This window comes from Gadus chalcogrammus, chromosome 3 (genome assembly GCF_026213295.1).
Source record: "Gadus chalcogrammus isolate NIFS_2021 chromosome 3, NIFS_Gcha_1.0, whole genome shotgun sequence".
Classification (NCBI taxonomy): Eukaryota; Metazoa; Chordata; class Actinopteri; order Gadiformes; family Gadidae; genus Gadus; species Gadus chalcogrammus.
This window is the reverse complement of record NC_079414.1, coordinates 12,354,344-12,379,343: the sequence shown is the minus strand read 5'-3', so window position 1 is coordinate 12,379,343 and position 25,000 is coordinate 12,354,344. Positions and strand designations below refer to the sequence as shown.

Sequence of the window (25,000 nt, the reverse complement as noted above, 5' to 3'; positions counted from 1 at the left end):
GAAAAAACGATTTCAATAAACGACTGAACAGCGAAATCTAATAGCAAAGAGGAGCTAACAGCAGAAACTACTGTTAGACAGCAGACCAGGGAAGGGATACGATATTCCAGGAGCTTCGGACTCCACTAAACCTTATGGAGTCATGGTTTGTCTGGGTCCCGTTATTGTTGTTATACAAGTTGTGAAAAGCAGCGACCAGGATGTAAAGCTTCAGGTATTAAGAAGCTGGGTTTATGGAGCCGTTCTGACAGGTAGGCTGGGCGAGGGTAACCGCGACCAACAACCTAACCTCTACTTAACCTTCTTGCCATATCATCTGAGAAGTCACATAGCTAAAATGCGGCAAATTAAAAAGAATCACAGACTGCTCGCCAGTTTAGCGTCATGGCGGACATAACAGAACGGTGGAGGACTCGAGGAAGAGAAACCAATGTCTGTGGGGCCACACAGTAAAATCGGCCATCAGTTGGAAATCTATGGATTTTTGTGATTTTACGAATTCTCTGTTCGAAGGCTGTGCGATGTGCGTGCATATAAACGCAAATTCTTATTAGCTGTGCATTTATGAGGGGCGGGGGAAAGGCCTTGGGAGTAGGGTGAAGGACATTGGTAGCTTTTTTAAGCATTCTGTTGCTGCGTTTACCTCGCAAAATGTGGATGCGATGGCTTGGACTCTAACTGTGCAAAGATCCTATCCCCTGTCAAACTAACAGCAGGTCGGGCAACCAGCGAAATTCAGGGATGGGCAACGAAATGGCATGACACCAAAAGGTGCTCAACACACCCCTTTGTGGGGCAGTGCATGTATCAAATTGGCATTTAGTTTCTTTCATGTACACTAAGTGTGCTTGGTAATAGTTCGCCCACTGTCCTAGTTTGTGGGTGTTTTACTACGACGCTATGACACCAAACACGGGATGTGCAGCAAGCCTGAAGGAACTGAGCAGAAAGCTGCTTCCCAGTCGGGGGACCAGTCTATACAAAGTCACTAATGTGCAAGTGAACAAAATATGGCCATTCAAGGGGCACAGGCTGCATCTTCAATACCTCTATTTCAAAAATATTATGCCATTATTATTACCATTATTACATCATCATTATTATTATTACTAGTCAATGGCTGGGTGGCGTTAAAATTACATTATTCATCACACAAATACAGCAACAAATTGAAAAAGGAGGATATCGGTGTATTTGTGCCATTATTGGAACATCTCCTAGTCTTAATGGTGGTTTGTGAGCTCTGTATAGAGTATGGTTCAATCCTGTAACCAGCTCTGCTCACTGCCATCAGTGAGGAACCCGCATGGCTGAGGGCCGCTGATTGGACTTTCAACATCCAATCAGAGACTAAGAGGTTTTACGGACAGTGGCGCAGAGTAAACCATGAGCAGAGGCAAATAATTCAATAAGCTGTGCGGTTTTCAATCTCTTGCATTAGAGTGGCTTAACCAATATCACAGGCAAACTTTAACTCCTAAGAACGGAAGGATTAGTGGGGAAGTTTTCCCCACAAACCAATAGCATTAACTGTTTCAATGAAGCATGGAGGGCCATGTTGACCGCTTCCTAAGGGAGGACTAGAGCCACCTTAACAATACACTCATCTCCACAGCTATGTAAACTCAACTTGTTTAAGACAGGCTGGTACGTCCAATAATAGTCACACTTACACCGGTACAATCCTTTAAAGGAGGGAGGGGAACACTGGGGAAGCAAAGTGGCAACATTGGCGAGAATCAATCTGTTGTCATGGACAACTGGCTTTCTAACCTTTGACCTTCCTATGGCTTGGGAGGGGCGGGCTCAACAGCAGCGGCAGAAGGGGCGGAGCCAGCTTCGGTCCCGGCGGAGGAGGGGGAGGGGGGGCAGGAGGGGGGGGTGGGGAACTCCTTGATGGTGACGGTGACCAGGTTGGTGGTGACGTCGGTGACGACCACGCCCTTGCAGCTGGGCCCCGTGTCGGGGCGCCAATCGGGGTCCCCCTCGGCGGGCACTCGGGAGGGCTCGGCGGGGGCGGCCGGCGGGGGGTTGGCCTGCCGACCGGACACAGCAGAGGGCGCCTCGTCGCCGGGGAGGGAGGAGGAGGGGGACGTGACGGCCGCCAGGCTCGGCGTCGACGGCTGGGTGGTCCGGCTCTCGGGGGCCTCCGTCGCGGGCTGGCTGGGCCGGGGCTGGGAGCAGGCCGGGGCCTGAGGGGCGCCGGAGGGGGGGCCCGATGCCGGGCCGGGCTGACCCTGGGCGGCGCTCTCAGGGACGGGGCCGCCCGTGAGCGGGTGGAAGGGCCGGGGCCCTCCGCACTGCAGGCCGAAGGGCTTCCCGTACATGGGGAAGCCCAGCATCTTCAGCGGGGGCTGGAAGGGCCGGTAGGGCGCCGCCTCGCCATGCCTCTTCCCGATGATGCGGTTGCGGGACGGGAGGTTCTGCCGGCCGGCCAGGGCCCCCCTGCCGCCGGCCACGGACCCCCGGCCGGGCTTGTCGATGACCTTCAGGTTGACGATGATGCGGCCGCGCTTCACCTCCCGGGGCTTGACCCGGCGGTTCAGGATGCGCACCGTCTCGGAGAAGGGGGAGGCGTGGGGGCGCGAGGGGAAGCCCCCGGGGCCGGGCCCGGAGGAGGCGGCGAGGGCGCGGGGCAGGGGGCGCCTGGACATGCGGTGGCAGCGGTGAATGTCTTTCTTCAGCTTGTGGGTGGAGGCCAGGGAGGAGTTCTTGGCGGCGGGGGTCACAGAGGCGGCGGAGGCGGAGGAAGAGGAGGTGGCAGCAGCAGCGGACGGAGGTAAAGGAGGGCTTAGGGCGGGGTCCCCTGGAGAGGCGCGGCGGGTGCTCTTACGTTGGTTGGCGTCCCCAGTGCTTGTCTCCCCTTTTAGAGTACGAGCCTGCAGAACAATGCGTGTGCACAGCTTAGGGACGTGAAGAAGAAGCAGGGCCCATTCAGCATGCATGGTTACTCAGAACAGCGTGAGCCTTAGGTGAACCATCGTTGAGAATTAGAGATTTCGCCAAACACATGCGATGCAAATTCTGACGAAAATTGGTGCCAGGGAATGTTATTCATTCTAGTTTGTATGGCTGGCACCAATTTGAGCCAATCAAAATTGCGTCACGTGTGTTTGATGTTGACAGGGCTGTGTGGTTGGCTTGGATTTGATCATTAGAACCAGATAAAAAGAGTACCTTCATGCCAGGACTTTTGGGTTTCGGCCCTCGTTTCTTTGGCCCGTGCATTTCTCTTTCACGCTCCCTAAACAACAAACACAATTTTTTTAATGTGTTTTTTCTTAAAAAAAAAAAGCTTGATTGATCCGGATGAGTTTTGGAGAGACACAAACAAAGATGGAGAACAAGAAACAGAGAAAACAGAGGGAGGAGAGGAAAGGGTCAGAGAGGAGAGGGTGAGAGAGACCGAAAGGAGACCGTGACCAGAGACATTCAATTACTTCACATTTATCAAGCTGCTGCTTTTGTCCCAAGCAACATACAATGGGTGCATTCAATAAAGTACTCAAAAAGTGAAAACAATCAAATGGCTCAAACAAGAAAAACTGCTTAAAAAGCTACAATACAAAGAAATATTAATAAGAACATGACCCATGTCCATTGCTACACTCCACCTAGGTGACTTTTACTGGGAACCTCCGAATACAAGAACGAAGGGCAGTGGTGTTGAGAGCCGGTTCATTGTACTTTGCAGATAGCGATATCTGCAAACCGTTTATTGTACGGTTTGCAGATAATGATACGGTGTGTGTGGTGATGGCTGGTTCGATCTAACCACATTGATTGCGAGAGAGAGGAGGAGCAGGGTAACAAAGATCTCTGCATCACTAAGAAATGGTTCATGTTTTGACATTCATCATGTCTTGGATTCATTTAAGGCATCATTTAAGGAATGGGAAATAGAGAAATAGACCTTTGAAATAGTCACTGAACAAACAAACTAACGAAGGAAGTTTGTTTAAGTCCTTGGAGGACTTTCCAAAGTGTGTTTTTAAAACGTAACTGACACAATGAAAATTATGATGACGACTAGTCACTCTCAAAAGCACTGCCGTGATTTTAGATCGGTCATTCCTCAGCAGGTAGGAGTTTTGGCGTCTTCCTCATGGACGCCTACAAGTAAGGTTCAGACTTTGGGGTTTAGACCCAGAAGCTTTCAGATTAAGAGTCAAACACCCTAATCACTAGACTATCCGGCCAGAACTCACATCCCTTTGAAGATGTTACATTTTTTAGGAGATTAATATAGTTACACATCATATGAACTTAAGTTTCAAATCCCAGTCGTCCACACCTTCATGGGGCGATTTTTTTGTTTACAACTTTGGAGAAACACTTACTTCTGCTCAAAGCCCAGGAGCAGGCGGTCATCCAGAATGTTCTCTTCTGGCTCCCAGGTACTGTGCCTAATCACAACAGACATTGAGTTAGAGCTCTGTTGAATCACTTTCAGAACAAACCGCTACCTGTTATTCCAACCGTGGCGGCAAAACATCCTACTTGAGCACACTGTACATCCTCATAAATCAACGCTTAGCACATCATAATAAAAAATACATTAAAAAGAAACGGCACAAATGTGTCAAGTTACTATTAAAAGTTTCACTTACTTTAGTGCCCAGCCTTTCCATTTCACAAGATATTCAAGACTACCCTGTAAAAAAGAAAAAACGCATTTATGATTGAGGAATAAATATAAATTGTTTAAGACAAAAGAAGCAATGTTTTCTTCACACTTACTCAGATTTCATCATCTAAATTACTTTTACCGCGCTGTCATATGACCTTCCAATGCTCGGTATTAGGACAGATCATTTGTGCGTGCACTTTTTCAATCCACAGATTTGGCATAACAAAATCCATACACTGCACTGGCCTGAGGCTGGAGCGTACAGCCTGTTCTGAGCTAGAAAAAAATCACAATCTCAAAATAATAAATCCTATATTGTTTATACATTTTTATAAACCAACGCAAAATAATAGTTTTTATTTTCTATGTCAAAAGCTTAGTAGTGAGTTGGTTGTAGCTGCGATTCGCTTGCAAGTAAAGTCGGGCCCTGCATTTTGTTCTCGTCTTACTATGTGTGGTTTTGTCCCCTCCACGATTGGCCCCTCTTTGTGTTGCTATTTTTATTGCTCTGCCTGGGCCATAATATAACCCCCCTGACGTAGTACTCCGCTTAGTAGGCTACTTGCTGTGTAGCAACAATGCCCAGTACCAAGAAGTTGACTCGCAACGTCAGCAACATGCACATAATGAAACAGCTATTACTTTATGTGATTGCTGGAATTTTCCCATTTGACCCAGTATGAAGGTTTAATTGTGAGATAATAGTTTAGTCCAAATAGCCATGATGATCAGTTCGGAAAACAACCACCACCCCTTAATATTTCATATCATAATCTATCGGAAGTAGCTTTAACCTTTCCTCTTACTGTTTATTCATACAGATTAGTATTAACAGTAACCTCAGCCTGACAAACACACACGTGTTATTTGGTTTATTTGCGTATATTCACACAATCTAATCTCACCAACAGCCCCTTTTTGAGATCTTCACAAATAGTACAAATATGTAAACGGGGGAGGAAAAGTGCTTTAAGTAACACGACTCCCTTTGATGATTCGTTATCGACACAAGTGGATTAGCAGCCTCAGGTTCACACGCTGGTATCCCACACGTCAGCCCACTCGTGTTTGTTACGACCGTTATCGATCATCCAGCACGTAATCCACAATCCACGACTTTGAGGCTAACCGGTTAGCTTTTAGCCCATCCTGTAAGCAAGGCCTATATAATATACAATCTGCTTTAAGTAAGCCCCGGGTGTGCATAGTGGAGCTGTGTTGAGCAGACCCCTCTCCTGCAACATCTGGATATACGATCAAAACAGGCGGGACGGCGAATCTCTTTACCTTGCGGACGCGGCGCTTGAGGATGGATTCCGCGGCGAAAACGCGATCACCCACCGCCGAGAGCTCCATCTTTCATGCCCGACTGCTATACCACTCTGTCTAAACAAGTAGTTCCCACTGCGAGGGTCGACTACTTTCACTAGTCTCCTGTCTGTGGCTGCAGACACAACAGCAGCGTACGAGCTGGCCCAAAAAAACACACCAGCCGGAAGGAGAGGGCTGTCACGTGGCTAAGGTCACCGTCGTCCTAGCAACGCCAAAGACTCCGTTGCGATGAACCAGATGATGAACCCTAGATGCAACCACACACAACTTATATTTATAACACATATTTATATGTGTTTATATAACATATATTACATGTATATATAACATATTTATATATAAAATATATAAAGTCAAACCAGTCATGATCACTGAGTTTTCAATTCCGATCAGGGATTTTTTATTATATATATATATATATATATATATATATATATATATATATATATATATATATATATATATATATATATATATATATATATATATGTGATACATCTTCCTTTATAATTGACTAATCCAACATGCCACATTATTTATTTCTTGTTTTTTCCATTCGTTATTTGTGTGTTTCGAATAAACTGAAATAAACTGGCGGCGTTGCAAAGGTGTCGTGCGCGATTGCTCGCTGCATTCCTCCCACAGGTCCCTCCCATTGCTACCCTTGGTTGGTCTGATACTTACGTCAATCAAAGCAAGCTTGGTTGCAGCGACCTAGTGGTTGTTGACGTTGACGTCAGGACTCAGAAGTCAACTCCACGGTGGGCAAGAAGCAGCCCTACCAACAGCATCAAGCTCATTCTAAACTAATGCGATTACACTCACTGGAGAGGTAGGTGGCTCACTGCTTTATTGTATAGGCACAAACAATGCGGAACGAAATGCATTTAACAGACAGGACATACACCTAGGTAAACTGTGTGGCGCGTGTCAACTAAATTGTGGACGGTGAGAAACTCGTGACATCTGAGAGCCAGTGTGATCTGCACACTGAGACGACATCGCCCAGACTCATGAGAGAGATCCACCAAGAGTGGAGTGGTGGTTCTGCGGAAATAGGAATGGGCAATAAGCTGTTAAAATGGATGCAGGCCTGCGTACTTTCTTAATACCACATGGGAATTGTCGGGCGTCACAGTAGAATGTACTATGTACAGGACGGTAAATACGAGGTATTAAGAGGTAAACAATGAATTAAGTCATAGCAAAATATATAGAATATGTATCTATCTACACTTACCCAACTTATTAAACGGAGGTTGTCTTGTCAATCCTTTAAGCCAGTGTCTACTGTCTAGTGTAGGAAGGGTTCATGGTGTTGAATGTACCGGATGCAGCAAGCAATTAAAATACTAATGCAATGGCTTGTATACCTTGTTCATGTCCCTCATTGGCAAATAAACAATAGCCAAGATAATACTTGAAATATGATTCAGACAACAGACCAGGGGCCCTAGTTGTACAGTGAGTAGACGTCGTCGTTTGTGTCAGGTCTCTTTAACCCACATTCTGTCTTCAAAGGTGACCATGCAGTTTCTGGGTCGGTTGTTAGACACGGTCTCGTCCGTGTCGTCCAATCTCTTCTCCAACCCGTACCGTGTGAAGGATGTGCCGCTGTCCGACTACGGCACCGGAGGCAAGGTCCGGCTGAAGGAGGAGGGTCGTATGGTTCTGTACCGGAACCCGGCCTGTCAGTCATGGGACTGTGTGCTCATGTGTCCGGAGAATCCCACTTTGGCTATCAGGTGGGGATACATTACAGCAGTGCAGGCTGCTGTGTTCGTATACATGCATGCATGCAACGACCTGAATGACTCACACACACACACACACACGCACACGCACACGCGCACTACCACATCCTCAAATTGTTATAGAAACTATGGTACCCCTTCAAGTTCATAATGAACTTTTTGACACTGGTGAATGGAAAAGTACACAGATGATCTGAATTATAGTCATCAACAATACATATTCCCTTACAAACAAACAGACTTATACACAATAAGTATTGAATCAAGGACACCCTAGAGGGGACCATCTCAGGCTTTGTGTTTATTCTATGTAGGCATTAGAGCTGGACTTTTTTGTTAGTTTGGTTCAAATTTGTGGTTCTTCTCAGTTATGTTTTCTCACGTTACAACTGACATGCACTGAGGACAGTGGTCCCCTGTGATAGAAGCTTGCTGCCCACATACTGAGTGTTTTCTTGATTTGTGGTGAGTCATTCTGACCCAGGGGGGAGGAGGGGGGGAGGTGGGTTGGGGCTACAAAGCCAGTAGTCTCTAGTGTTATGTTAAACCTGCCTGTGAAGCTGCATGTCCAGTATCACTCGTAAACTTATCTTATAACATCAGATGCACTTTAACTTCTTAAACTTTATGTAATCTTTTGCATTATTTGTCCTTTGTTTTTTTTGTATTAACTGACTTACCCCTGTAAGTGACCCAGATGCAAAGAGGCACGTTAGTATAGTGGCTACTTTAGCATTTAGACTCCCTGTCTAAATGTTCAACGTTTGATTCCAGTAGTCAACAGCCTCAGCATCCTTGAGCTAAATGCTCTAACCCCTACCTGCTCCTCCGAACTACATGCATCTGAATTCACTGCAAGTGCCTGCTTGATTAATAAATAGTTATTACATGTGGTGTGGTAAAGCAGCAGGTAGGGGGTTTGGGTAGCTTGCTCTTAGAAGTCGACAGGTAGGCTGAGGATATGCGGGATCGAGATTGAAGATTTAGGATTAGATTTCAGCAGTGTGTCAACACCCTGATCACTACAGTATCCTGCTGCCTATAGTGCGTCTGAAACCTCCTGCGAGGGGAACACAGCATCTATGAGCCATATAAATACAGTTTATGTATTTATACCCCCCCCCCCCACCACCAGGCTGTTCCAGGTGCCAGCGGAGGAGGACGCCCTGAACTGGTTCCCGCAGTACGCCCTCAAGCTCCGCCCCTTTTACGAGACCCTACACCTGAAGGCGGAGAGCACTCAGCCAATCGTGGACTGCCTCCGCAGCCACCCGGACTGGAGCTCCGCCCACATTGCTGTTGACCGGGGCCTGCGGGAGTGTCTGAAACACAACTACATCCAGAGGTCAGAGGTCATTGTATGCGTCCTACCGCTCTCCTTGTGCTTTCAAACTGCGCTTGAGTATGCTGTGGTCATCCACCAATCAAAATCAGAGGAGACGGCAGTACCTCATTTTTGATTATATTAGGGATGTGTTCGTACATCTGTCTAATAGTCTTTCTTTTAAATAATTTACAAAGAAAGTTTAGCTTACCGTTAACAACAGAATAGGAAATCTAGTCGTGGAATGAGCACCGAAGCCCTGATTGATGGCCTTCACCGGCAAAAAATATGTTTGTTTTCAGAGGTTGTGATGAGATTTATAATGTACGTCGAATAGTTCTGGTATCTCAGAGGTGCTGACTTTATGTACGGTTGTTTTCCTTTGCTCTAGCCTGTACGTCAAAACATAGCTTATAGGTAAACACTATAGTTAATAGGATTAACCTTGTTTTAAAAGGTCGGGTTCAAACTGGGTCAAAGTTGAAAATGTTTGAATATGGTGTGTAACGGTTTGAAGGTCTGAGCTGTGCGCTACGCCCTGGATGGGGTCTCCCCTAGGTCGTGCTTCATCATTAGCGTGCCCGCCGCTGAAAGCTCACTGTGCACTAGACATAAACCGCACATCCTGTCTGATTGGCGTGTTTCCCCCCCCCGGCCAGCCAGCTCAATGCTCGCGACGCCTCGGGCCAGACACCGCTGCACGTGGCGTGCGAGCGGGGCGACGTGGTGTGCGTGCGCGAGCTGCTGGAGGAGAGCCAGGCGCGCACGGACATCGCCGACCACAACGGCGAGACGCCCATGCACTGCGCCGCCAAGCAGGAAACGGCCGCCGTCGTCAAGGTGACGATTCTCTCTCCATCATTCTCCACGGTTACTGTTTCCATGTCACAGCATTCTTTCTCAATCGTTCTCGACAGTTACTGTTTCTATGCTAAAGTAATTGTATGTGTACTATTTTATTCACATAGCAGACACTTTATTCCTAACCGACTTGTGGTGCAAAACAGGACAGTGATTTACAGGAGCAGGTGGGAGTTAGGGTATCTTTCTCAAACATGCCAACAAGTAGACTCCAGAGATCCAACCAAGGATTTTTCCGCTGGGAGTCAGACACACCCATGGCCCAGCCCCCCCTGACACATACATTTTAAGCTTTGCAATATTTGTTTCCAGAAATCAGTGATATCATACTGGCCAACCCTATCACACCCTTTTAGGGATGCAATTTTGCTCTCATGGTAGGCCACTCCTTCAGTGGCTTGTTTATTTCCTCTATTCCTCTTTATCTCTCGGATTTGTGACATTCGTGATGCATCAATGTGGAATATCATGTTTCACAAGGATAAATATGTAAATGGTTCGTTATGTTCATTATCATTAAGTTATCATGTTCCACTCCCAGGGCAGGCTAGTGGTCTTGATCATTGACTTCCGTTCAAATGGTTCTTTGGTTTAACCCTCATGCCCACAGCATCCTTGGGCAAGATGCTTAACCCCTGCCTTGCAATGGTCAGTATCTCCATGTGACTTGCTACAAGTCCCTTTGGCTAAAGGTCTGCTAAAGAGTAATGTTAAAAGCTCTTCACCTCCTAAGAATATATTTAAAAACAAGACAAGGTCCTACTATCACAGAGCAGTGAGTTTGAGAGTGCTCCCCTGTAAACAGTGATTCAGGAGGTAGCGGGGTTCCCAGTAGGCTGGTAAACAAGGCCTGGGGGCGTGGTTATCGTCTGTGCAGAACACTGTAGAGTTACTAACTATTTACACACTGCTGTCCTGTTGTCCTCCTTCTTTAGTGGCCTCAGTCATCCATGCTTTTGTCAAACCTTCTCTCCATTCTGCTCTCCTAACATTGCAGACAGACATTTTGGATCGTTGTCTCACATACGTATTTCTTAATTGACGTGTGTATCATCTTTTTTTTGACAAGCATTACTTAATTATCCATTGAAACATGCGATTTGCAAACATAAACAGCCTGGATTTAGTCTGGATATCAGATAGTTATTAGATATTGGATTGACTATCAGATAAGTAATATTCAATACAGATTCTACTAATTTACTATTTGGACTATTTTCTATGACGCCTAGTGAACTCATATAGATGTCATTTGAGATGCTCAGGCTGTAGGTTATGGGGGTACTTTGATTGGCAGGTAAAACACCTTAAAGCCACTCCAGTGTCCGGCCCCTAATATACTGATAATGGTAATGAGGAAATCCTCTATTATTCAGCAGAGTGACTGTGTCAAATGGCCCTCTCTCGCCCCCCCCAGGTGCTGTGTTCACGTCTCTGCGCTGGTGTTAACGAGCTCAACACTGCGGGGGAGACCCCGCTCCACGTGGCGTGCCGTCTGGGTCGGGCCGAGGCCGTGGCCGCCCTGCTGGCCGGCGGGGCGCGCTGCGACGTGACGGGGGGCAGCGGCTACCCCATCCACTCTGCCATGAAGTACAGCGAAAAGGGGTGAGAATGGGCCGATGCATGAAGGTCAACGGGGAGATGTGTCAATGTTTCCGTTCCGATGTTTTTGTGTTGATCCTCGGGTCTGGGGGGGAATAGTTGAAATTGTAATGCATTTTAACTATGGCTACATGTGTTGCTGTATGTACATGGGGGACTCACTGCAGTGGGCTGTGTGGGTGTGTGTGTTAGGTGTGCAGAGGCGGTTCTTACAGCTGACCCAGGACAGCTCCAGGCTGAGGACCCTGTTTACGGAGGAAGTCCTCTCCACTGGTCCAAGACTGCTGAGGTGGACACCCACGCATAAACAAACACACGCGCACGCACACGTGCACACTTAAACACACGCGCACACACACTTAAACACGCACGCACACTTAAACCGGCACGCACGTACACACACTAAACACGCACGCACGTAAACACTTTAACACATTTAAACATGCACTTATATACACATAAACACAAAGTACATGCATTGATCCTTCTAAGGTCTATGACGGACCTCCAAGATGTTTCCTGATGTGGGAAAGAAAATGGGGAAAGTACTTAATACAAAATATAGGATTTTTTTAAAGGAATACTTAACTGAATTTTGTCCCTCCTTGACCGTGAAAAGGCAGACAGTGACTTTTTGGTTCTTGCGGGTTGAAGCCGACAACTCCCACAATGCCAATCAGCGCTCACTCCCTGAGGAACGTAACATAACAGCCAATCAGCGTTCACTCCCTGAGGAACGTAACATAACAGCCAATCAGCGTTCACTCCCTGCAGTCCATTGTGAACAGCAGCATGGAAGAGAAGTGATTGTTGAAGTTTGCGGCTCCCGGAGCTCTATATCTAAATAATATCATATTATCTAATATAGAGCTATCTATAGATATATAACAATATATAATATCACGGCCAAAAGCTGTTTGCGCCTCCGGATGATATTATGAATTAAAGACTGCGTCGGGTTCTCAGACGTCTCTGGTACTTCCACAACAAGTAAAGACTCGTAGTGGGGGTTATCTCGGCCCGAGTCCTGCCCGGGTTAGGGTACCCGACAGGTGACCGGCACAATTTCGCACAAACGGGGGAAAGATAATGTACGACCTGTGTCGGACACGGGTGCTGGTCGGGTGTGACGCCTGAACAGGGCGGGTCGGTCGCGGATTTTGCGATTGCGAGCGAGACGATGAGCGAATTGGATGATGTGCTTTTTTTGCACAGCAATCTAAAGCACCACGCCAAACACCAGATAGTGTAATTCCCCGGCGTTCCATCTAATGTGTCTAATTTTCCATCGGGTGCGGGTCAGGCATCGGTATCAATTTATAGAAGGTCTGGTCGAGGGCGGAATGTAATTCTCGGGTAGGGGCGGGTGCGGGTTTGCAAAATAAGACCAGAGTATTGATTCTCTGCCACGGTTGAGAAGGAATTTGGGGAAGAAACGTTGGATTTGACTCTCTGAAGTCCAGATTGAACTGCAACTTCAGATTGATGTGGTACTGCGAACCGCGACATGGAGGAGAAAGGGATTGTGGCCCGCGATTGTCTCCCGCAGCCCCGCAGAGCCCCAGAAACTGCCCGCTGCCCGCTGCCGAGGCTGTGGTGCCTCTGCGCAGGCAGCGGGGCTCCGGCGGAAGACAATTGCGGTCCACAACCGCGGGCAACAATCCCTTTCTCCTCCATGTCGCGGTTCAGTCTACTTCAGATTGATGTGGAAGTGGATGAACCCGAGACTTTGGATAACCCGACGCAGTCGTTTGAGATGATATTATGAATAAACGACTGCGTCGGGTTCTCCGACGTCTCTGGTCCTTCCACATCAATCTGAAGTTGCAGTTCAGTCTGGACTTCAGAGAGTCAACGCCAAAGTTTCTTCCCCCAATTCCTTCTCCGCCATGGCCGAGAATCAATACACGGGTCTCCACTTCGGCTGTTTCCCATTGCAAATTTGCTTCGGCCATGGTCGGAGGTTTGTGTCGGTCTAATTCTCTGGCTAAGGTGTGAAGAAACATGGCGGACATTGTGTTTACATCTCGTACGCGAGCTCCCGCCCCCCTCATTCCTTATTGGTGGGCTTACAAATGTGTGTAGTCCCCGGCCCTTCTAGCAGGCAAGCAAATTTCTACTGACATGACGCCAAACGCGTCATTTGACGTCAGGTCAGGAGAAATGTAAGGAGGACAGCTGGGCCAAGAGAAGACTGGGTTAGCCTGAGGGAAGAAAATCTTTATTTTTATTTTATAATAGCTATTTTATAATGATAGAACGACGGTTCTGTATCGGTGAAGTATCCCTTTAAATAGATGTGAAAAGAGCCTCTTGGGTTTTTATCTATCACATTTAAATGAAATCAATACATTATATGTCTGTCTCCCTCATGTTCTCTTCTCACATCTTATCTAATCCCTCCCTCCCCCCTCCCTCCCCTCAGATGTGCAGGATGCTGCTGGAGCGGGGTTGTGCGGTGAACTACCTCAGTAAGACGGGGGAGAGTGCACTGCACATTGTGACCAGGAGGGGGCGCTTTGAGGCGGCCATGGTGCTGATGACCCACGGGGCCGACGCCAACCTCAGGGGGCAGGGCGGGAACACAGCGCTGCACCTCGCCATGAAGGTGTGTGTGTGTGTGTGTGTGTGTGTGTGTGTGTGTGTGTGTGTGTGTGGGTGTGTGTGTGCCTGTACTCAATCAATTCGGTGCGCATGTGCAGTGTCACAATGTTTGCTTAATGACGTTATAACATAGGCGCCAATAGTGGGTCGTACAATTCCATCAGTGCATACATTTCCTAGCGTGAGTCAGGCCTAATAGAGATTTAAACCCCATACCCTGGCAGTGATAATGCCATGCTCTAACCATTGAGTTTTTAGGATTTCTGGTGCTGATGGTTTGTCGTCATTTTAAATGATACTGGATGGTCATGGGGGATTATTTCAGTTGTTTATGGGGATCTCTGAATTATCCTGAATTGTTTAGATATCTGGTGATCTCCATTTCTGTGAACATTCTGTACATGAGGATAAGTGTACAGCTTTAAAATCAGAGCTGCCATGTTTGAGTCTTCTCCTGTGTGTGTTTTGGGCCCAAGATGGACCAAATGGACCTGATCAAGGCTCTGATCGTGTTCGGGGCGGACGTGGAAATCCACAACGACCTTGGGGAGACTCCTGGGCTCATCGCTGCTCGCACTAGCAAAGGTGTGTGTGTGTGTCCGTGTGTGTGTGTGTGTGTGTGTGTGTGTGTGTGTGTGTCCACTCGTGACTTCACAAAAACAGTATCACAGCCATTAAAAAGGGAAGACAGAATCGCCCCTTGCCTTTGCTGTTGGCGTTGTTTATAACACGCTAATATCCGGTGTCACTCACAAGCATGTGTGCATATACATAATACATAGCATAACATGAGGTAACACATGGATGGTACTCTATGCAAAGGCAATAAGTAACCTTCAAAAGGGTTTCATGCAAGATCTTTTCGACTTTACTAATTCTATCATAAAATGTAATGGCTATTGTAGATTTTTGTTAAAATGGACTTAGAGAGGTTAGCTGGAATATATTTATTTTAGGGAACAACATGTCCTGGTTTCAGGTGTTTTCCTGTTGAATTGGAGGCTAACTAGATAGCAGCTATATTTCTTCGGAGCACGTCATGAGCTCATTCAACTGTTGATGGCTGGGGACAGTTGATCCCCACATTAAATATGTAGTGATGACCTCATCCCAACCCAAGGTATAGCCTCACTACGTATTTGGTTGTTTCTTAAATGGGGGACAAAGGTTGCCATAACAACCTCCCACTTCAACTGTGAGATACAGTCTTCAGTTACAATGATATTTGGGTTTTAACGGATTATATATTCATGCCATGGTAAAGTCAAACACTTTTGTGTGACGCGTAGCTGGGCTGGGCTCTTTGGAACGTTGATTCTTGTAAACAAAGGGAATCTTAAAGGTTGCCCAGTATTTTTTATTTGTAGAATGCATCTGTTATACTTATAGGATGTGATATTATCAATAACCTTTTGAAATCACAATTTAAGCAGAAGCGCTGTTGACAGATATTTCCAGGTTATTTTAAGCTACGAGCTAGTTGAAATGTTACGTACTGCAACTTTAAGACATAAAGGGAACATCTGTGTTTGGAGCAACCACGCACTTACTCTATCATTAGTCTTGGTAATGAGGAGGAGGGGGGAAGAGAATGTGTTAATTTTTTTTTGTTGATGCACGATAGTCACTTACTTGCCATCTTCTAAATCCATTTCCAGTTCTCTCTCTCTCTCTCTCTCTCTCTCTCTCTCTCTCTCTCTCTCTCTCTCTCTCTCTCTCTCTCTCTCTCTCTCTCTCTCTCTCTCTCTCTCTCTCTCTCTCTCTCTCTCTCTCTCTCTCTCTCTCTCTCTCTCTCTCTCTCTCTCTCTCTCTCTCTCTCTCTCTCTCTCTCTCTCTCTCTCCCTCTCTCCCGCTCCTACTCTCTGCATGTGTGTGTGTGTGTGCGTGTCTAACCCATTTGCGTGTGTATGCATGCCAGGTCCTAATAGAAAGATCCTGCTGGACATGCTCTGTAGCGTGGGGGTCCAACGCTGCCACCCCCCCACGCCTACCAGCCCCCCCGCAGCTACGCCCTCTGCTCCAGCCATAGGTAAACACTGTCCTCCACCCAGCCTCCACCACCAGGGGCCATGTCCACACCTCATCCTGTAGTTTGGCCCTCCGTCCATGGTGAAATGTAGCACGGGAACCAGACGAATCTGCGAGCTCATGTCTTGTTTAATACAATGATTGTAAGGGAGGAGCACCCCCATGGGAACTTCATTGAGGCATTTTCATAAACAACCAAGATGGCTGCCGCTGACCAGCCCCACGTTTCGTCGTTGTGATCGGTTTTAGGTCTATATGGATCCAGAGGCATTTTGTTCTGCGCCCGTTGTTATCGGCCCATTGAAATGCCGAATAGGTATTTTCTAATTGGTTTGGCGATGTCAGCTAATTTAAATTGTGTTTTTGTCAAGTTAGGTTTAAGACGCTCTTCCTCGTGGATACATTTGAAAAGGTCAGTCTAGCGTTGTTGTGTAGTCAGGGTAAAAAGCTGTTAAACGCAGGGGCATCTGGCGAGTGAAAAAATGTGGTTACTTACGTTTACGCTCTTAGCTTCCGATCGGAGCTGGAGCTAATAGATAACCTTGAACACTAATAGTAATTTATCCTGGGAATGAATGCGGGTTGTAACCAAGTCAGATGTTAGTGGTTGTTAGTGGGGTTTACTTTCCATTAGGAAAGGCACCCCACTGCTCCCCCCCCCCCCCCCCCCCCAAAGCGCCATCTGAGTGAATCTAAGTCTTGAATTAGCTCCTCCTCGGTTGTCAACGTGTCCCCACAAGAATAGCCTTGAAAGACATAACATTGCTTCACTCGTCTGTCATCTAAAAATACATCAATAGAAGCTATGCCTTTCTATTCATGTCTTCGGGGTTAGCAACGAACATCCGGCCTCGTTCCAGCCGCCCCCTGGAAAAGGAAACAGGAATTTCCCCTTGAAGGTCTGCAGCATCAGTGGTCGTTTGGTGCTTCAGAGGGCAGGATGGAACATGGTTGTATTCCGATGTCTGCGCTAAAAGTAAAAAAACAAAGACGGATAGCTGTGCTGTTTTTTCCAAGCTTTTTTTTCTCGTCTATTTTGGAGTTGCATTGTTTACAAAAGAAAAACAAATTGGTACAGGTCAGTGTTTTCCCACCTAGTGGGCGTTGTGGCCAAACGAATATACCAGGGTATGAACTAAAAAAATCCAGATTAAACACTGGAAGGCGCTAGAAGGCAGGTGAACACGATGCACTCAATTTTGCCCTTGTGCCATTGCCTTTGAAGCTAAACCTCCTATCAAAGTACTGACAAAAAACCCTTGTGTGGTATCAATTTTTCCTCGCCGTCTTCTTCTTCTTCCCTGGTGTTTTACTCCCTAGTTCAGTCCATTCAATCCCGTCCTCGGAGCTCCGTTGACATCGATCGGCTTGATGTAAACTCGGTGCGCACCGTTTATGTTTCACTCTGCACAGATCGGTGCTAGGAGCCTCTCTTTCCTCAGGAGTAAATTGATAGAGAAATCAATTTACTACCGTACCGGTTAAACAGTTCTGCTGAGATCCTTACCGCAGGGAGAATCCATACCTTTTCACCGGACAAGCGGTCATACCACCCGGCAGTGGTCGTACATGTCTGGGATATACGTACCCCCCCACCACTATTTCAAATTGGTTCCAGGAAAAACATTGTTTGTCAACCAGTTGTCTTTGGCCCTGTCAAGGAAGTTTATCATAATGTATATTTTATGTGTTTGTGGGGAGTCCACAGCATACGTGTAGGCAACCTTGATCTAGAGACCCTAAGCCTTACCTGCTCCCTATTGACATGGGTCTGAATGAACTGGAAGCTATTGGGTCATTTGTCAATTTGTGGTGTGTGTGTGTGTGTGTGTGTGTGTGTGTGTGTGTGTGTGTGTGTGTGTGTGTGTGTGTGTGTGTGTGTGTGTGTGTGTGTGTGTGTGTGTGTGTGTGTGTGTGTGTGTGTGTGTGTGTGTGTGTGTGTGTGTGCGTGCACAGGCTTTGATGACCTAATGCACGTGGCGGCCTCAGTCGGAGCGATGAGTCGGGGGTCGTCGGCGGTGGACGGCGGTAAACCCCAGAGGAAGAAGTAGGTCACATGTCCGCCCTTCTACTGACAGTCTACTGGTTTACTTGGATTCCATTATTTCACTGTCATGAGGTCCATTTGCTCCGTATACTACCTCTCTCTCTCTCTCTCTCTCTGTCTCTGTCTCTGCTTCTGTCTCTGTCTCTGTCTGTCTCTGCCTCTCTCTCTGCCTCTCACTGTCTCTGCCTCTCTCTCTCTCTCTCTCTCTCTCTCTCTCTCTCTCTCTCTCTCTCTCTCTCTCTCTCTCTCTCTCTCTCTCTCTCTCTCTCTCTCTCTCTCTCTCTCTCTCTCTCTCTCTCTCTCTCTCTCTCTCTCTCTCTCTCTCTCTCTCTCTCTCTCTCTCTCAGGGTGGACCGGTTGCTGTGTCTAGATGGCGGGGGGATCAAAGGTCTGGTTCTGATCCAGCTGCTGATCGCCCTGGAGAGGGAGGCGGGCCGACCCACCAGGGAGCTCTTCGACTGGGTGTCCGGGACCAGCACGGGGGGCATCCTGGCCCTGGCCATCATCCATGGTGAGGAGTGTCTGTGTGTGTGTGTCAGAGGTTTGATTGTGTGTGGGTGTGTGTATATCCGTGGGAGTGTGAGAGGTGTTTCTCTGAGCTAGGTGTGCGTACGTGTGTGAGACAGTTTCAGGTTTGGGTCTGTGTGAGAGTGAGAGGGATTTGTGTGTGTGTTTCTGCAAAGGGGTGTTTGGTGGTGCGTGGATTGTTCCGCCCCGGTGTGGTTTTGGCTCAGGACCCGGGTCTGCTCCCTCCCTCAGGTAAGTCCATGGAGTACCTGCGCTGCCTGTACTTCAGGATGAAGGAGCAGGTGTTCAAGGGCTCCCGGCCGTACGAGTCGGCGCCGCTGGAGGACTTCCTGAAGAAGGAGTTCGGCGAGAACACCAAGATGGCCGAAGTCCGCTACCCCAGGTAACACCAGAATTGATAAAGACCTCACTCATTCAGACACACTGAAGGTCTTCATCACTGAGGCCCAAGCTACCCGCAACACATAGACACGGGGACCAAAGTCCTGGTACGCATCGGACCTTGAAAGGGCCGATAGTGAGCATGTGGCGCACACGGTCAATGTTTCACTGCTGAGCCCGTATACAAAGTTACGTAACTTTCCACAAATTCGATCCACAAATTCCAGGGTGATGGTGACCAGCGTGCTAGCGGACCGGCACCCCGGGGAGCTGCACATCTTCAGGAACTACGATCCCCCCTCCCTGGCCAGGGCGCCGCCCTACGCCTCCACCGCCACCTTCCAGCAGCTCACCATCCCACAAGGTAGCAGGGAGGGAGGGAGGGAGTGCTCAAGAGTGAGAGTGCATGAGAGGGCATGAAAGTGCATGAGTGTGAGAGTTTGCCAGAGTGCACAAGATTGAGTTTGCGAGAGTGCATGACAGTGAGAGTTGAGAGAGTGCACGAGACTGCGAGTTTGCGAGAGTGCATGAGATTGCATGAGAGGGCATGAGTGAGAGTGCACAAGAGCGCTTGAGAGTACACAAGGGTGCACAATAGTGAGAGTTTGAGAGTGCATAAGAGTGAGGGTTTGCGAGAGTGCATGAGAGCTGTCGTCTCAACAATCTAACATAACCTCTTTACTACCACAGAGACAGTGTACCTGCTACATCTCACTTCAAAGCAAATTAGCTAAATGCTAATTGCTATTTCTACTAACTACAGTTCTTGGAGGGAAGTACCAAATACTTTCCCTGCTTTCATACCCACTGAGAACAAGAGACCACTTCACACTGCCAAGAAAGGGGGGGATGTGTTGGTCCTCTTTAATCCTCATAGAACATCCTCACCCCCTCCCGAGGCCAGTGCCCTAGATCCTCAATGTTTCAGCTAGTCGTCGTTCACCTCAAACTGGAGTCCCTCTAGTGGCTGCTTTAAACATTACAGTTACAGCAACTGGAGAGTCCCACCATCTTATCTTAATTTGATTTACTTCATCTCCTCCTGGTTTGCTGGTGCGTGTGTGAAATTAGCTTTTCCATATGTCTGTGTTGTGATGTCCCAAATCACGTGGTTTCCTTCTGAGTGGGGACCCTGTTACTGTTGCAGGATGGGAGGATGAGGATGTGTTGATTGTAGGATACACTCAGGAGCCCGCAAGGAAGCGTAGGAAGGTGACCGGCAAAGGTGTGTGTGTGTGTGTGTGTGTGTGTGTGTGTGTGTGTGTGTGTGTGTGTGTGTGTGTGTGTGTGTGTGTGTGTGTGTGTGTGTGTGTGTGTGTGTGTGTGTGTGTGTGTGTGTGTGTGTGCATATGGACAACGGATTATGGGTGGAAATGAACAGGATCACATAACATGTAACGGGTAAAAAGGGCCACCATTTGACCATCAGGTACGATGTTCATTAGCTATTAAAAGCCATTTCAAAATATTCCCTGTAGTGACATTACAAAGGGGAGTTTCCACATTTTTAACAGTCCGGGTGGAACCATAATCCACTTGTGTTTATGTAGAAGTGATAATATATGTTTTAACATATTGATATATTTTCATCCAATCAGAGCAGCTGGTCTGGAGGGCAGCCCGCTCCAGTGGTGCCGCCCCCACCTATTTCCGACCAATGGGTCGTTTCCTGGACGGAGGCCTGCTGTCCAATAACCCAACGCTAGATGCCATGACGGAGATCCACCAGTACAACAAGGCTCTGAAGGCAGAGGTTGTGCAGCACTCACTCACTCACTCACTCACGCACGCACGCACGCACGCACGCACGCGCACACACACACACACACACAGCAGTTTCTGGTGTTGTTCTGTCACTATCGACGTTGACCTTCCCAACCATAGGGATTTTGAGTCAACATTATGTACCTAAGTAATTGGGTTGTGTAATGGGAAAATTATATTTTTGAGGTTCTGTTTCTCTAGATGCCCTTTGTTGGTATGTGCCTGTTTTCCTTACCCCCTCTGGAAGGTCGAGAAGCCAGGCCACTGATTAGGCACGGCTACGTCCCCCCCTTTTTATGACATCCTGAGGAGGGTCATCGCTAGTTTACCATCTGGTTAACTAATACTATAGTTTTATTGGGGGGCAGAGCTTTTCTCAGCATCCGACAACACTGCATAAGAAGTCCTTGCTTTTGCCCATGCATTGGATTTCTCCTTGCAGAGCTCTTAGAGAGACGCAGGGCGAACTCCCATCTGAGGCCTTGGATTATTGTTGGTCCATTGTTTGTTTATTCTATGTTTGTTGTGTGTTATTGTATCTTTTATTAGTTAACTGAATTAGCCTAATTGTTATACATTTGGATTACTCTTTATTCTAAACAGATTAACACAGAAACGATTGACGGTGAAAATTCCCCCCACAGTTGCACCTTATGAAAAGTGTTCTTCTTGTCTGGTCTCAGGGCCGTGGCCAGGAGGTCCAGAAGCTGGGCATAGTGGTCTCCCTGGGCACCGGTGAGAGACTCGTAATGATATTCAGCACCCATACAAATACTATTGTTCTGTGATCCACCACCCTGTCTTATCTACTGTCCATATACAACAGTGTAGAGACTGTTGACACTGTTGAGGGTTTATATAATTCGTTTTGGGAAAATCGAATACAGTGTGTGTGTGTGTGTGTGTGTGTGTGTGTGTGTGTGTGTGTGTGTGTGTGTGTGTGTGTGTGTGTGTGTGTGTGTGTGTGTGTGTGTGTGTGTGTGTGTGTGTGTTCCAGGGAAGCCCCCCCAGGTGGTGGTGAACTCGGTGGATGTGTTCCGGCCCTCCAACCCCCTGGAGCTGGCCAAGAGCATAGTTGGCGCTAAGGAGCTGGGCAAGATGCTGGTGGACTGTGTGAGTGGGACATCAGGAGTCTGGAGACCCTGAGGTCCTAGAGGCCAATCTAATCCCAAGGGCCAATCTAATCCCAGAGGCCAATCTAATCCCAATGGCCAATCTGATCCCAGAGTCCAATCTAATCCCAGAGGCCAATCTAGTCCTCATAGTCAAATGCCTACAAACATGTGTTGAATCCACATGTACGGCCGTAATAACATTCAGCATAATCTCTGTCTCTGTCTGTCTCTCTTTCTTTCTCTGTCTCCTTTTCTGTGTATCGGTCCCTGTCTCTATCTCTCTCTCTATCACTGTTACTCTCTCTCGGTCTCTGTCTCTGTCCATGTCTCTATATCGGTCTCTCTCTGTGTGTGCCTCTGTCTGTGTCTCTCTAGTGTACAGACTCGGACGGCTGTGCGGTGGACAGAGCCACGGCCTGGTGTGAGATGACCGACACTATCTACAACCGGTCGGTCCCACCCCTGTTAATCCTGCCTTCATGGGTCGTTCTGAAGCATAGTTAGCATTAGCTGCTAAAGGGCTGCATGCACAGAAGCTAGCGCTAACCATGCCTCCTTCCATTTTCATGTCGTCATTGAGCAGACGCTTTTATCCAAAGGGACTTGCAAGTTTGGGCTGAGGGTCGTAGTTAGAAGTAGTGATGGTAGTGGTAATGGTAGTGTGAATAGGAACAGTAGATATCACATATCAAGTGTGTTCTTTCCATGCTGCTGTGTGTGTAGACACTGATTGGATCAGCGTGATTAGCATTACCTAGGGTTGCACTAATACTAACCGTACCCCCTCTCTCTCTCTCCCCCCCACCCCACACACACACACACACACACACACACCAGCCTGAGCCCCCAGCTCTCCCAGGAGGTGCTTCTGGACGAGGTGAGCGATGCGGCTCTGGTGGACATGCTGTGGGAGACCCAGATGTACCTGTACGAGAACAGGGAGGTCCTGCAGACCCTGGCTCAGAGGCTGATCCTCCAATGAGGGGGGGAGGAGTGTGAGGAGAAGCAGAGACTCTAGGAGGCTTTGGCTTGAGAGTAGGAGCATGAGTGGAGAAACGAGAGAAGGCGTGTGGCGTGTGCATGCTTTGTTCTGTAGCAAAGACATTGAGGATCGCCAGGTTCCACTCCTTTACTCCACTGAAACATCTGAACACATTAAATGAAACGCACACACACACACACACACACCGAGGTGTACTGTGTGTGGTAGCAAGTGACCTAATGGCTGCTAAAAAAAACTGCCTTTCTTGAGGGACAGGAATAAGTCCTTTGAACGGCTCCCTAAACAACAACAACAATAATGACATCACACTGTAGAGACACAACCTGTCACAGTGACATTACCTGAAATAAGCCAATCACAAACTGCGATTGCAATTACCAGCTTCTCACCAATTTTGGCTTGTCTTAATAATGTCTAAGTAAGGGGTGGGGATGTGGTGTTGCATACTTCTAATGAGATCATGCTGACCGTGGCCTCGTTTTCTGGAACGTTTGTTGTCCACACTTTGCTACTACACTCTAGCGCAACATGTTTCCATAACTGCTGCATATTTATCTGATACATATAGGCTGGTCTGTGAAGGTCACATCATGAGTGACTGATTTCAGTGTTGAACTATTTGCTTTTTTTTTTTAACCAATAGCTCAGACTTCCCTTCTCGTAGCCCACTGTTGTCTTAAACGTGAATATCAAACCAATAATGCTGTTACCATTGAAACGTATATCGCAAACCACTTAAATACAGACCACCAAACCAAATACTTGAAGTCATTGCACTGCCTAACTGGAATTTCCTTCTGTCTGTTAGATTGTTATCATTATTAATATGAACAAGTTTGTGCTATAATTTGTGCTATAATTATGTGAACTATTTGATAAAATGACCAAGATATGTCCAAGTGTCTTTTTTGCCATTTGGAACGTTTTTTGCTGCACCATGCTGCACCAAACTTCCGCTCAATTTTCATTTCACCCTCTGTTCAAATGAAATGAAGTACGATGGTCTGGTAGGACCACCAGCCTATATTAAACCCAGTCTTGGAATCCAAATGCAACAGTAGCGCTTCAAACATGTCTTGTGTGCTTGTCCGCCGACTTGTGGGTACATTATGTAACTGCATGTCCAACCCAATCAAAACGAATTGATCTATGAAACCTTTAAATGTAATTCCGCAAAATAATAAGTCATAGAAAATGATGGCAGGATTGAAATGGAATAGAAGTTTAGAAGATTAAAAACGTATACACAAAAATATTACAGGTCACACTATTTTAGTTGGCGAGGCGCGTCGTGGTAGCTGCCAGACAGAAGACCGACCGATTTATAACTCCTGCTCTGTATTAAATAAAGAGGAGCCTTTACATTTGAAGTAATGTTCAGGTAAGTCGTATTTACTATAGACAAACATATACCAGGTAATACATCCAAAGTAACAATTCATTAAACCAGAAGATAAACAACCAAACCAGAGTTTGACGGGTGTTCATCACAATAATAAAAGTAACGTTGTCATGAGGTTGAAGTTTGATTACCGTAGTCACAAACAAATAGGTTAACTGGTCCATTTCTCAGCTGAACCCACAGATGGCGATATATCCTCAGAGGAAGGCAGAATTCAGGAAAAAGGAAGGTGTGTCAAGACGTGGTATAAACACTATCTGGTAATCACGTTGACAATATTTTGGGGCATAACAGTGACACGGAACGGTGAGCGGATTCCATCCCGGCACACATACAAAGAAGCAGATATGTAATTTTACACTGAACAAAAATTGTGGCCATCAATTACTTACATTTGATTAACGCTAATGCCTTCAGGTCAAGGTCACCTACGTGTTGGTGTGTGTATATGATGTATGAGTGTGTGCGGGGGTTTGGGTGGGTGGAGGTTGAATGTGGTCTGATGCATTGTGTGTGTGTGTGTGTGTGTGTGTGTGTGTGTGTGTGTGTGTGTGTGTGTGTGTGTGTGAACCCAGGACCTCATACATGTGGGGTCGGCTGTTCCTCGCAGCTCCACGGGGTGCAT

At 47.1% G+C, this 25,000-nt stretch overlaps 2 protein-coding genes across 4 annotated transcripts in view; one reads left to right on the top strand and one right to left on the bottom strand.

Annotated features, from left to right (window-relative positions):
- Positions 1 to 6,111, bottom strand: part of cbx6a (chromobox homolog 6a) — an 18,103-nt gene extending 11,992 nt beyond the window's left edge. Inside the window, exons 1-5 of the mRNA XM_056587222.1 lie at positions 5,918 to 6,111; positions 4,611 to 4,654; positions 4,341 to 4,406; positions 3,178 to 3,244; positions 1,812 to 2,879 (exon numbers count right to left, since the gene is read on the bottom strand). Coding sequence (XP_056443197.1) covers positions 1,812 to 2,879; positions 3,178 to 3,244; positions 4,341 to 4,406; positions 4,611 to 4,654; positions 5,918 to 5,986 — 1,314 coding nt within the window. The 5' untranslated portion in view covers positions 5,987 to 6,111. The remainder of the gene's footprint in view (positions 1 to 1,811; positions 2,880 to 3,177; positions 3,245 to 4,340; positions 4,407 to 4,610; positions 4,655 to 5,917) is intronic.
- A 570-nt stretch (positions 6,112 to 6,681) lies between these two features.
- Positions 6,682 to 24,721, top strand: pla2g6 (phospholipase A2, group VI (cytosolic, calcium-independent)). Of its 3 annotated transcripts, XM_056586019.1 has the most exons (18): positions 6,682 to 6,794; positions 7,484 to 7,707; positions 8,852 to 9,061; positions 9,700 to 9,880; positions 11,319 to 11,506; positions 11,696 to 11,792; positions 13,929 to 14,111; positions 14,584 to 14,692; positions 16,026 to 16,136; positions 18,092 to 18,182; positions 18,530 to 18,693; positions 18,942 to 19,092; positions 19,319 to 19,455; positions 20,690 to 20,844; positions 21,539 to 21,590; positions 21,853 to 21,968; positions 22,346 to 22,419; positions 22,808 to 24,718. In XM_056586019.1, exons 2-18 carry the CDS (start codon positions 7,490 to 7,492, stop codon positions 22,950 to 22,952), a joined length of 2,382 nt encoding a protein of 793 aa, XP_056441994.1. In that variant the 5' UTR covers positions 6,682 to 6,794; positions 7,484 to 7,489; the 3' UTR covers positions 22,953 to 24,718. The 3 variants fall into 3 exon arrangements, with proteins under 3 accessions (XP_056441994.1, XP_056441995.1, XP_056441996.1); XM_056586020.1 differs by lacking the exon at positions 16,026 to 16,136 and having other exon boundaries at positions 6,688 to 6,794; positions 22,808 to 24,721; XM_056586021.1 differs by lacking the exons at positions 20,690 to 20,844; positions 21,539 to 21,590; positions 21,853 to 21,968; positions 22,346 to 22,419; positions 22,808 to 24,718 and adding an exon at positions 20,239 to 20,681 and having other exon boundaries at positions 6,688 to 6,794.
- The last annotated feature ends 279 nt before the right edge of the window (positions 24,722 to 25,000 follow it).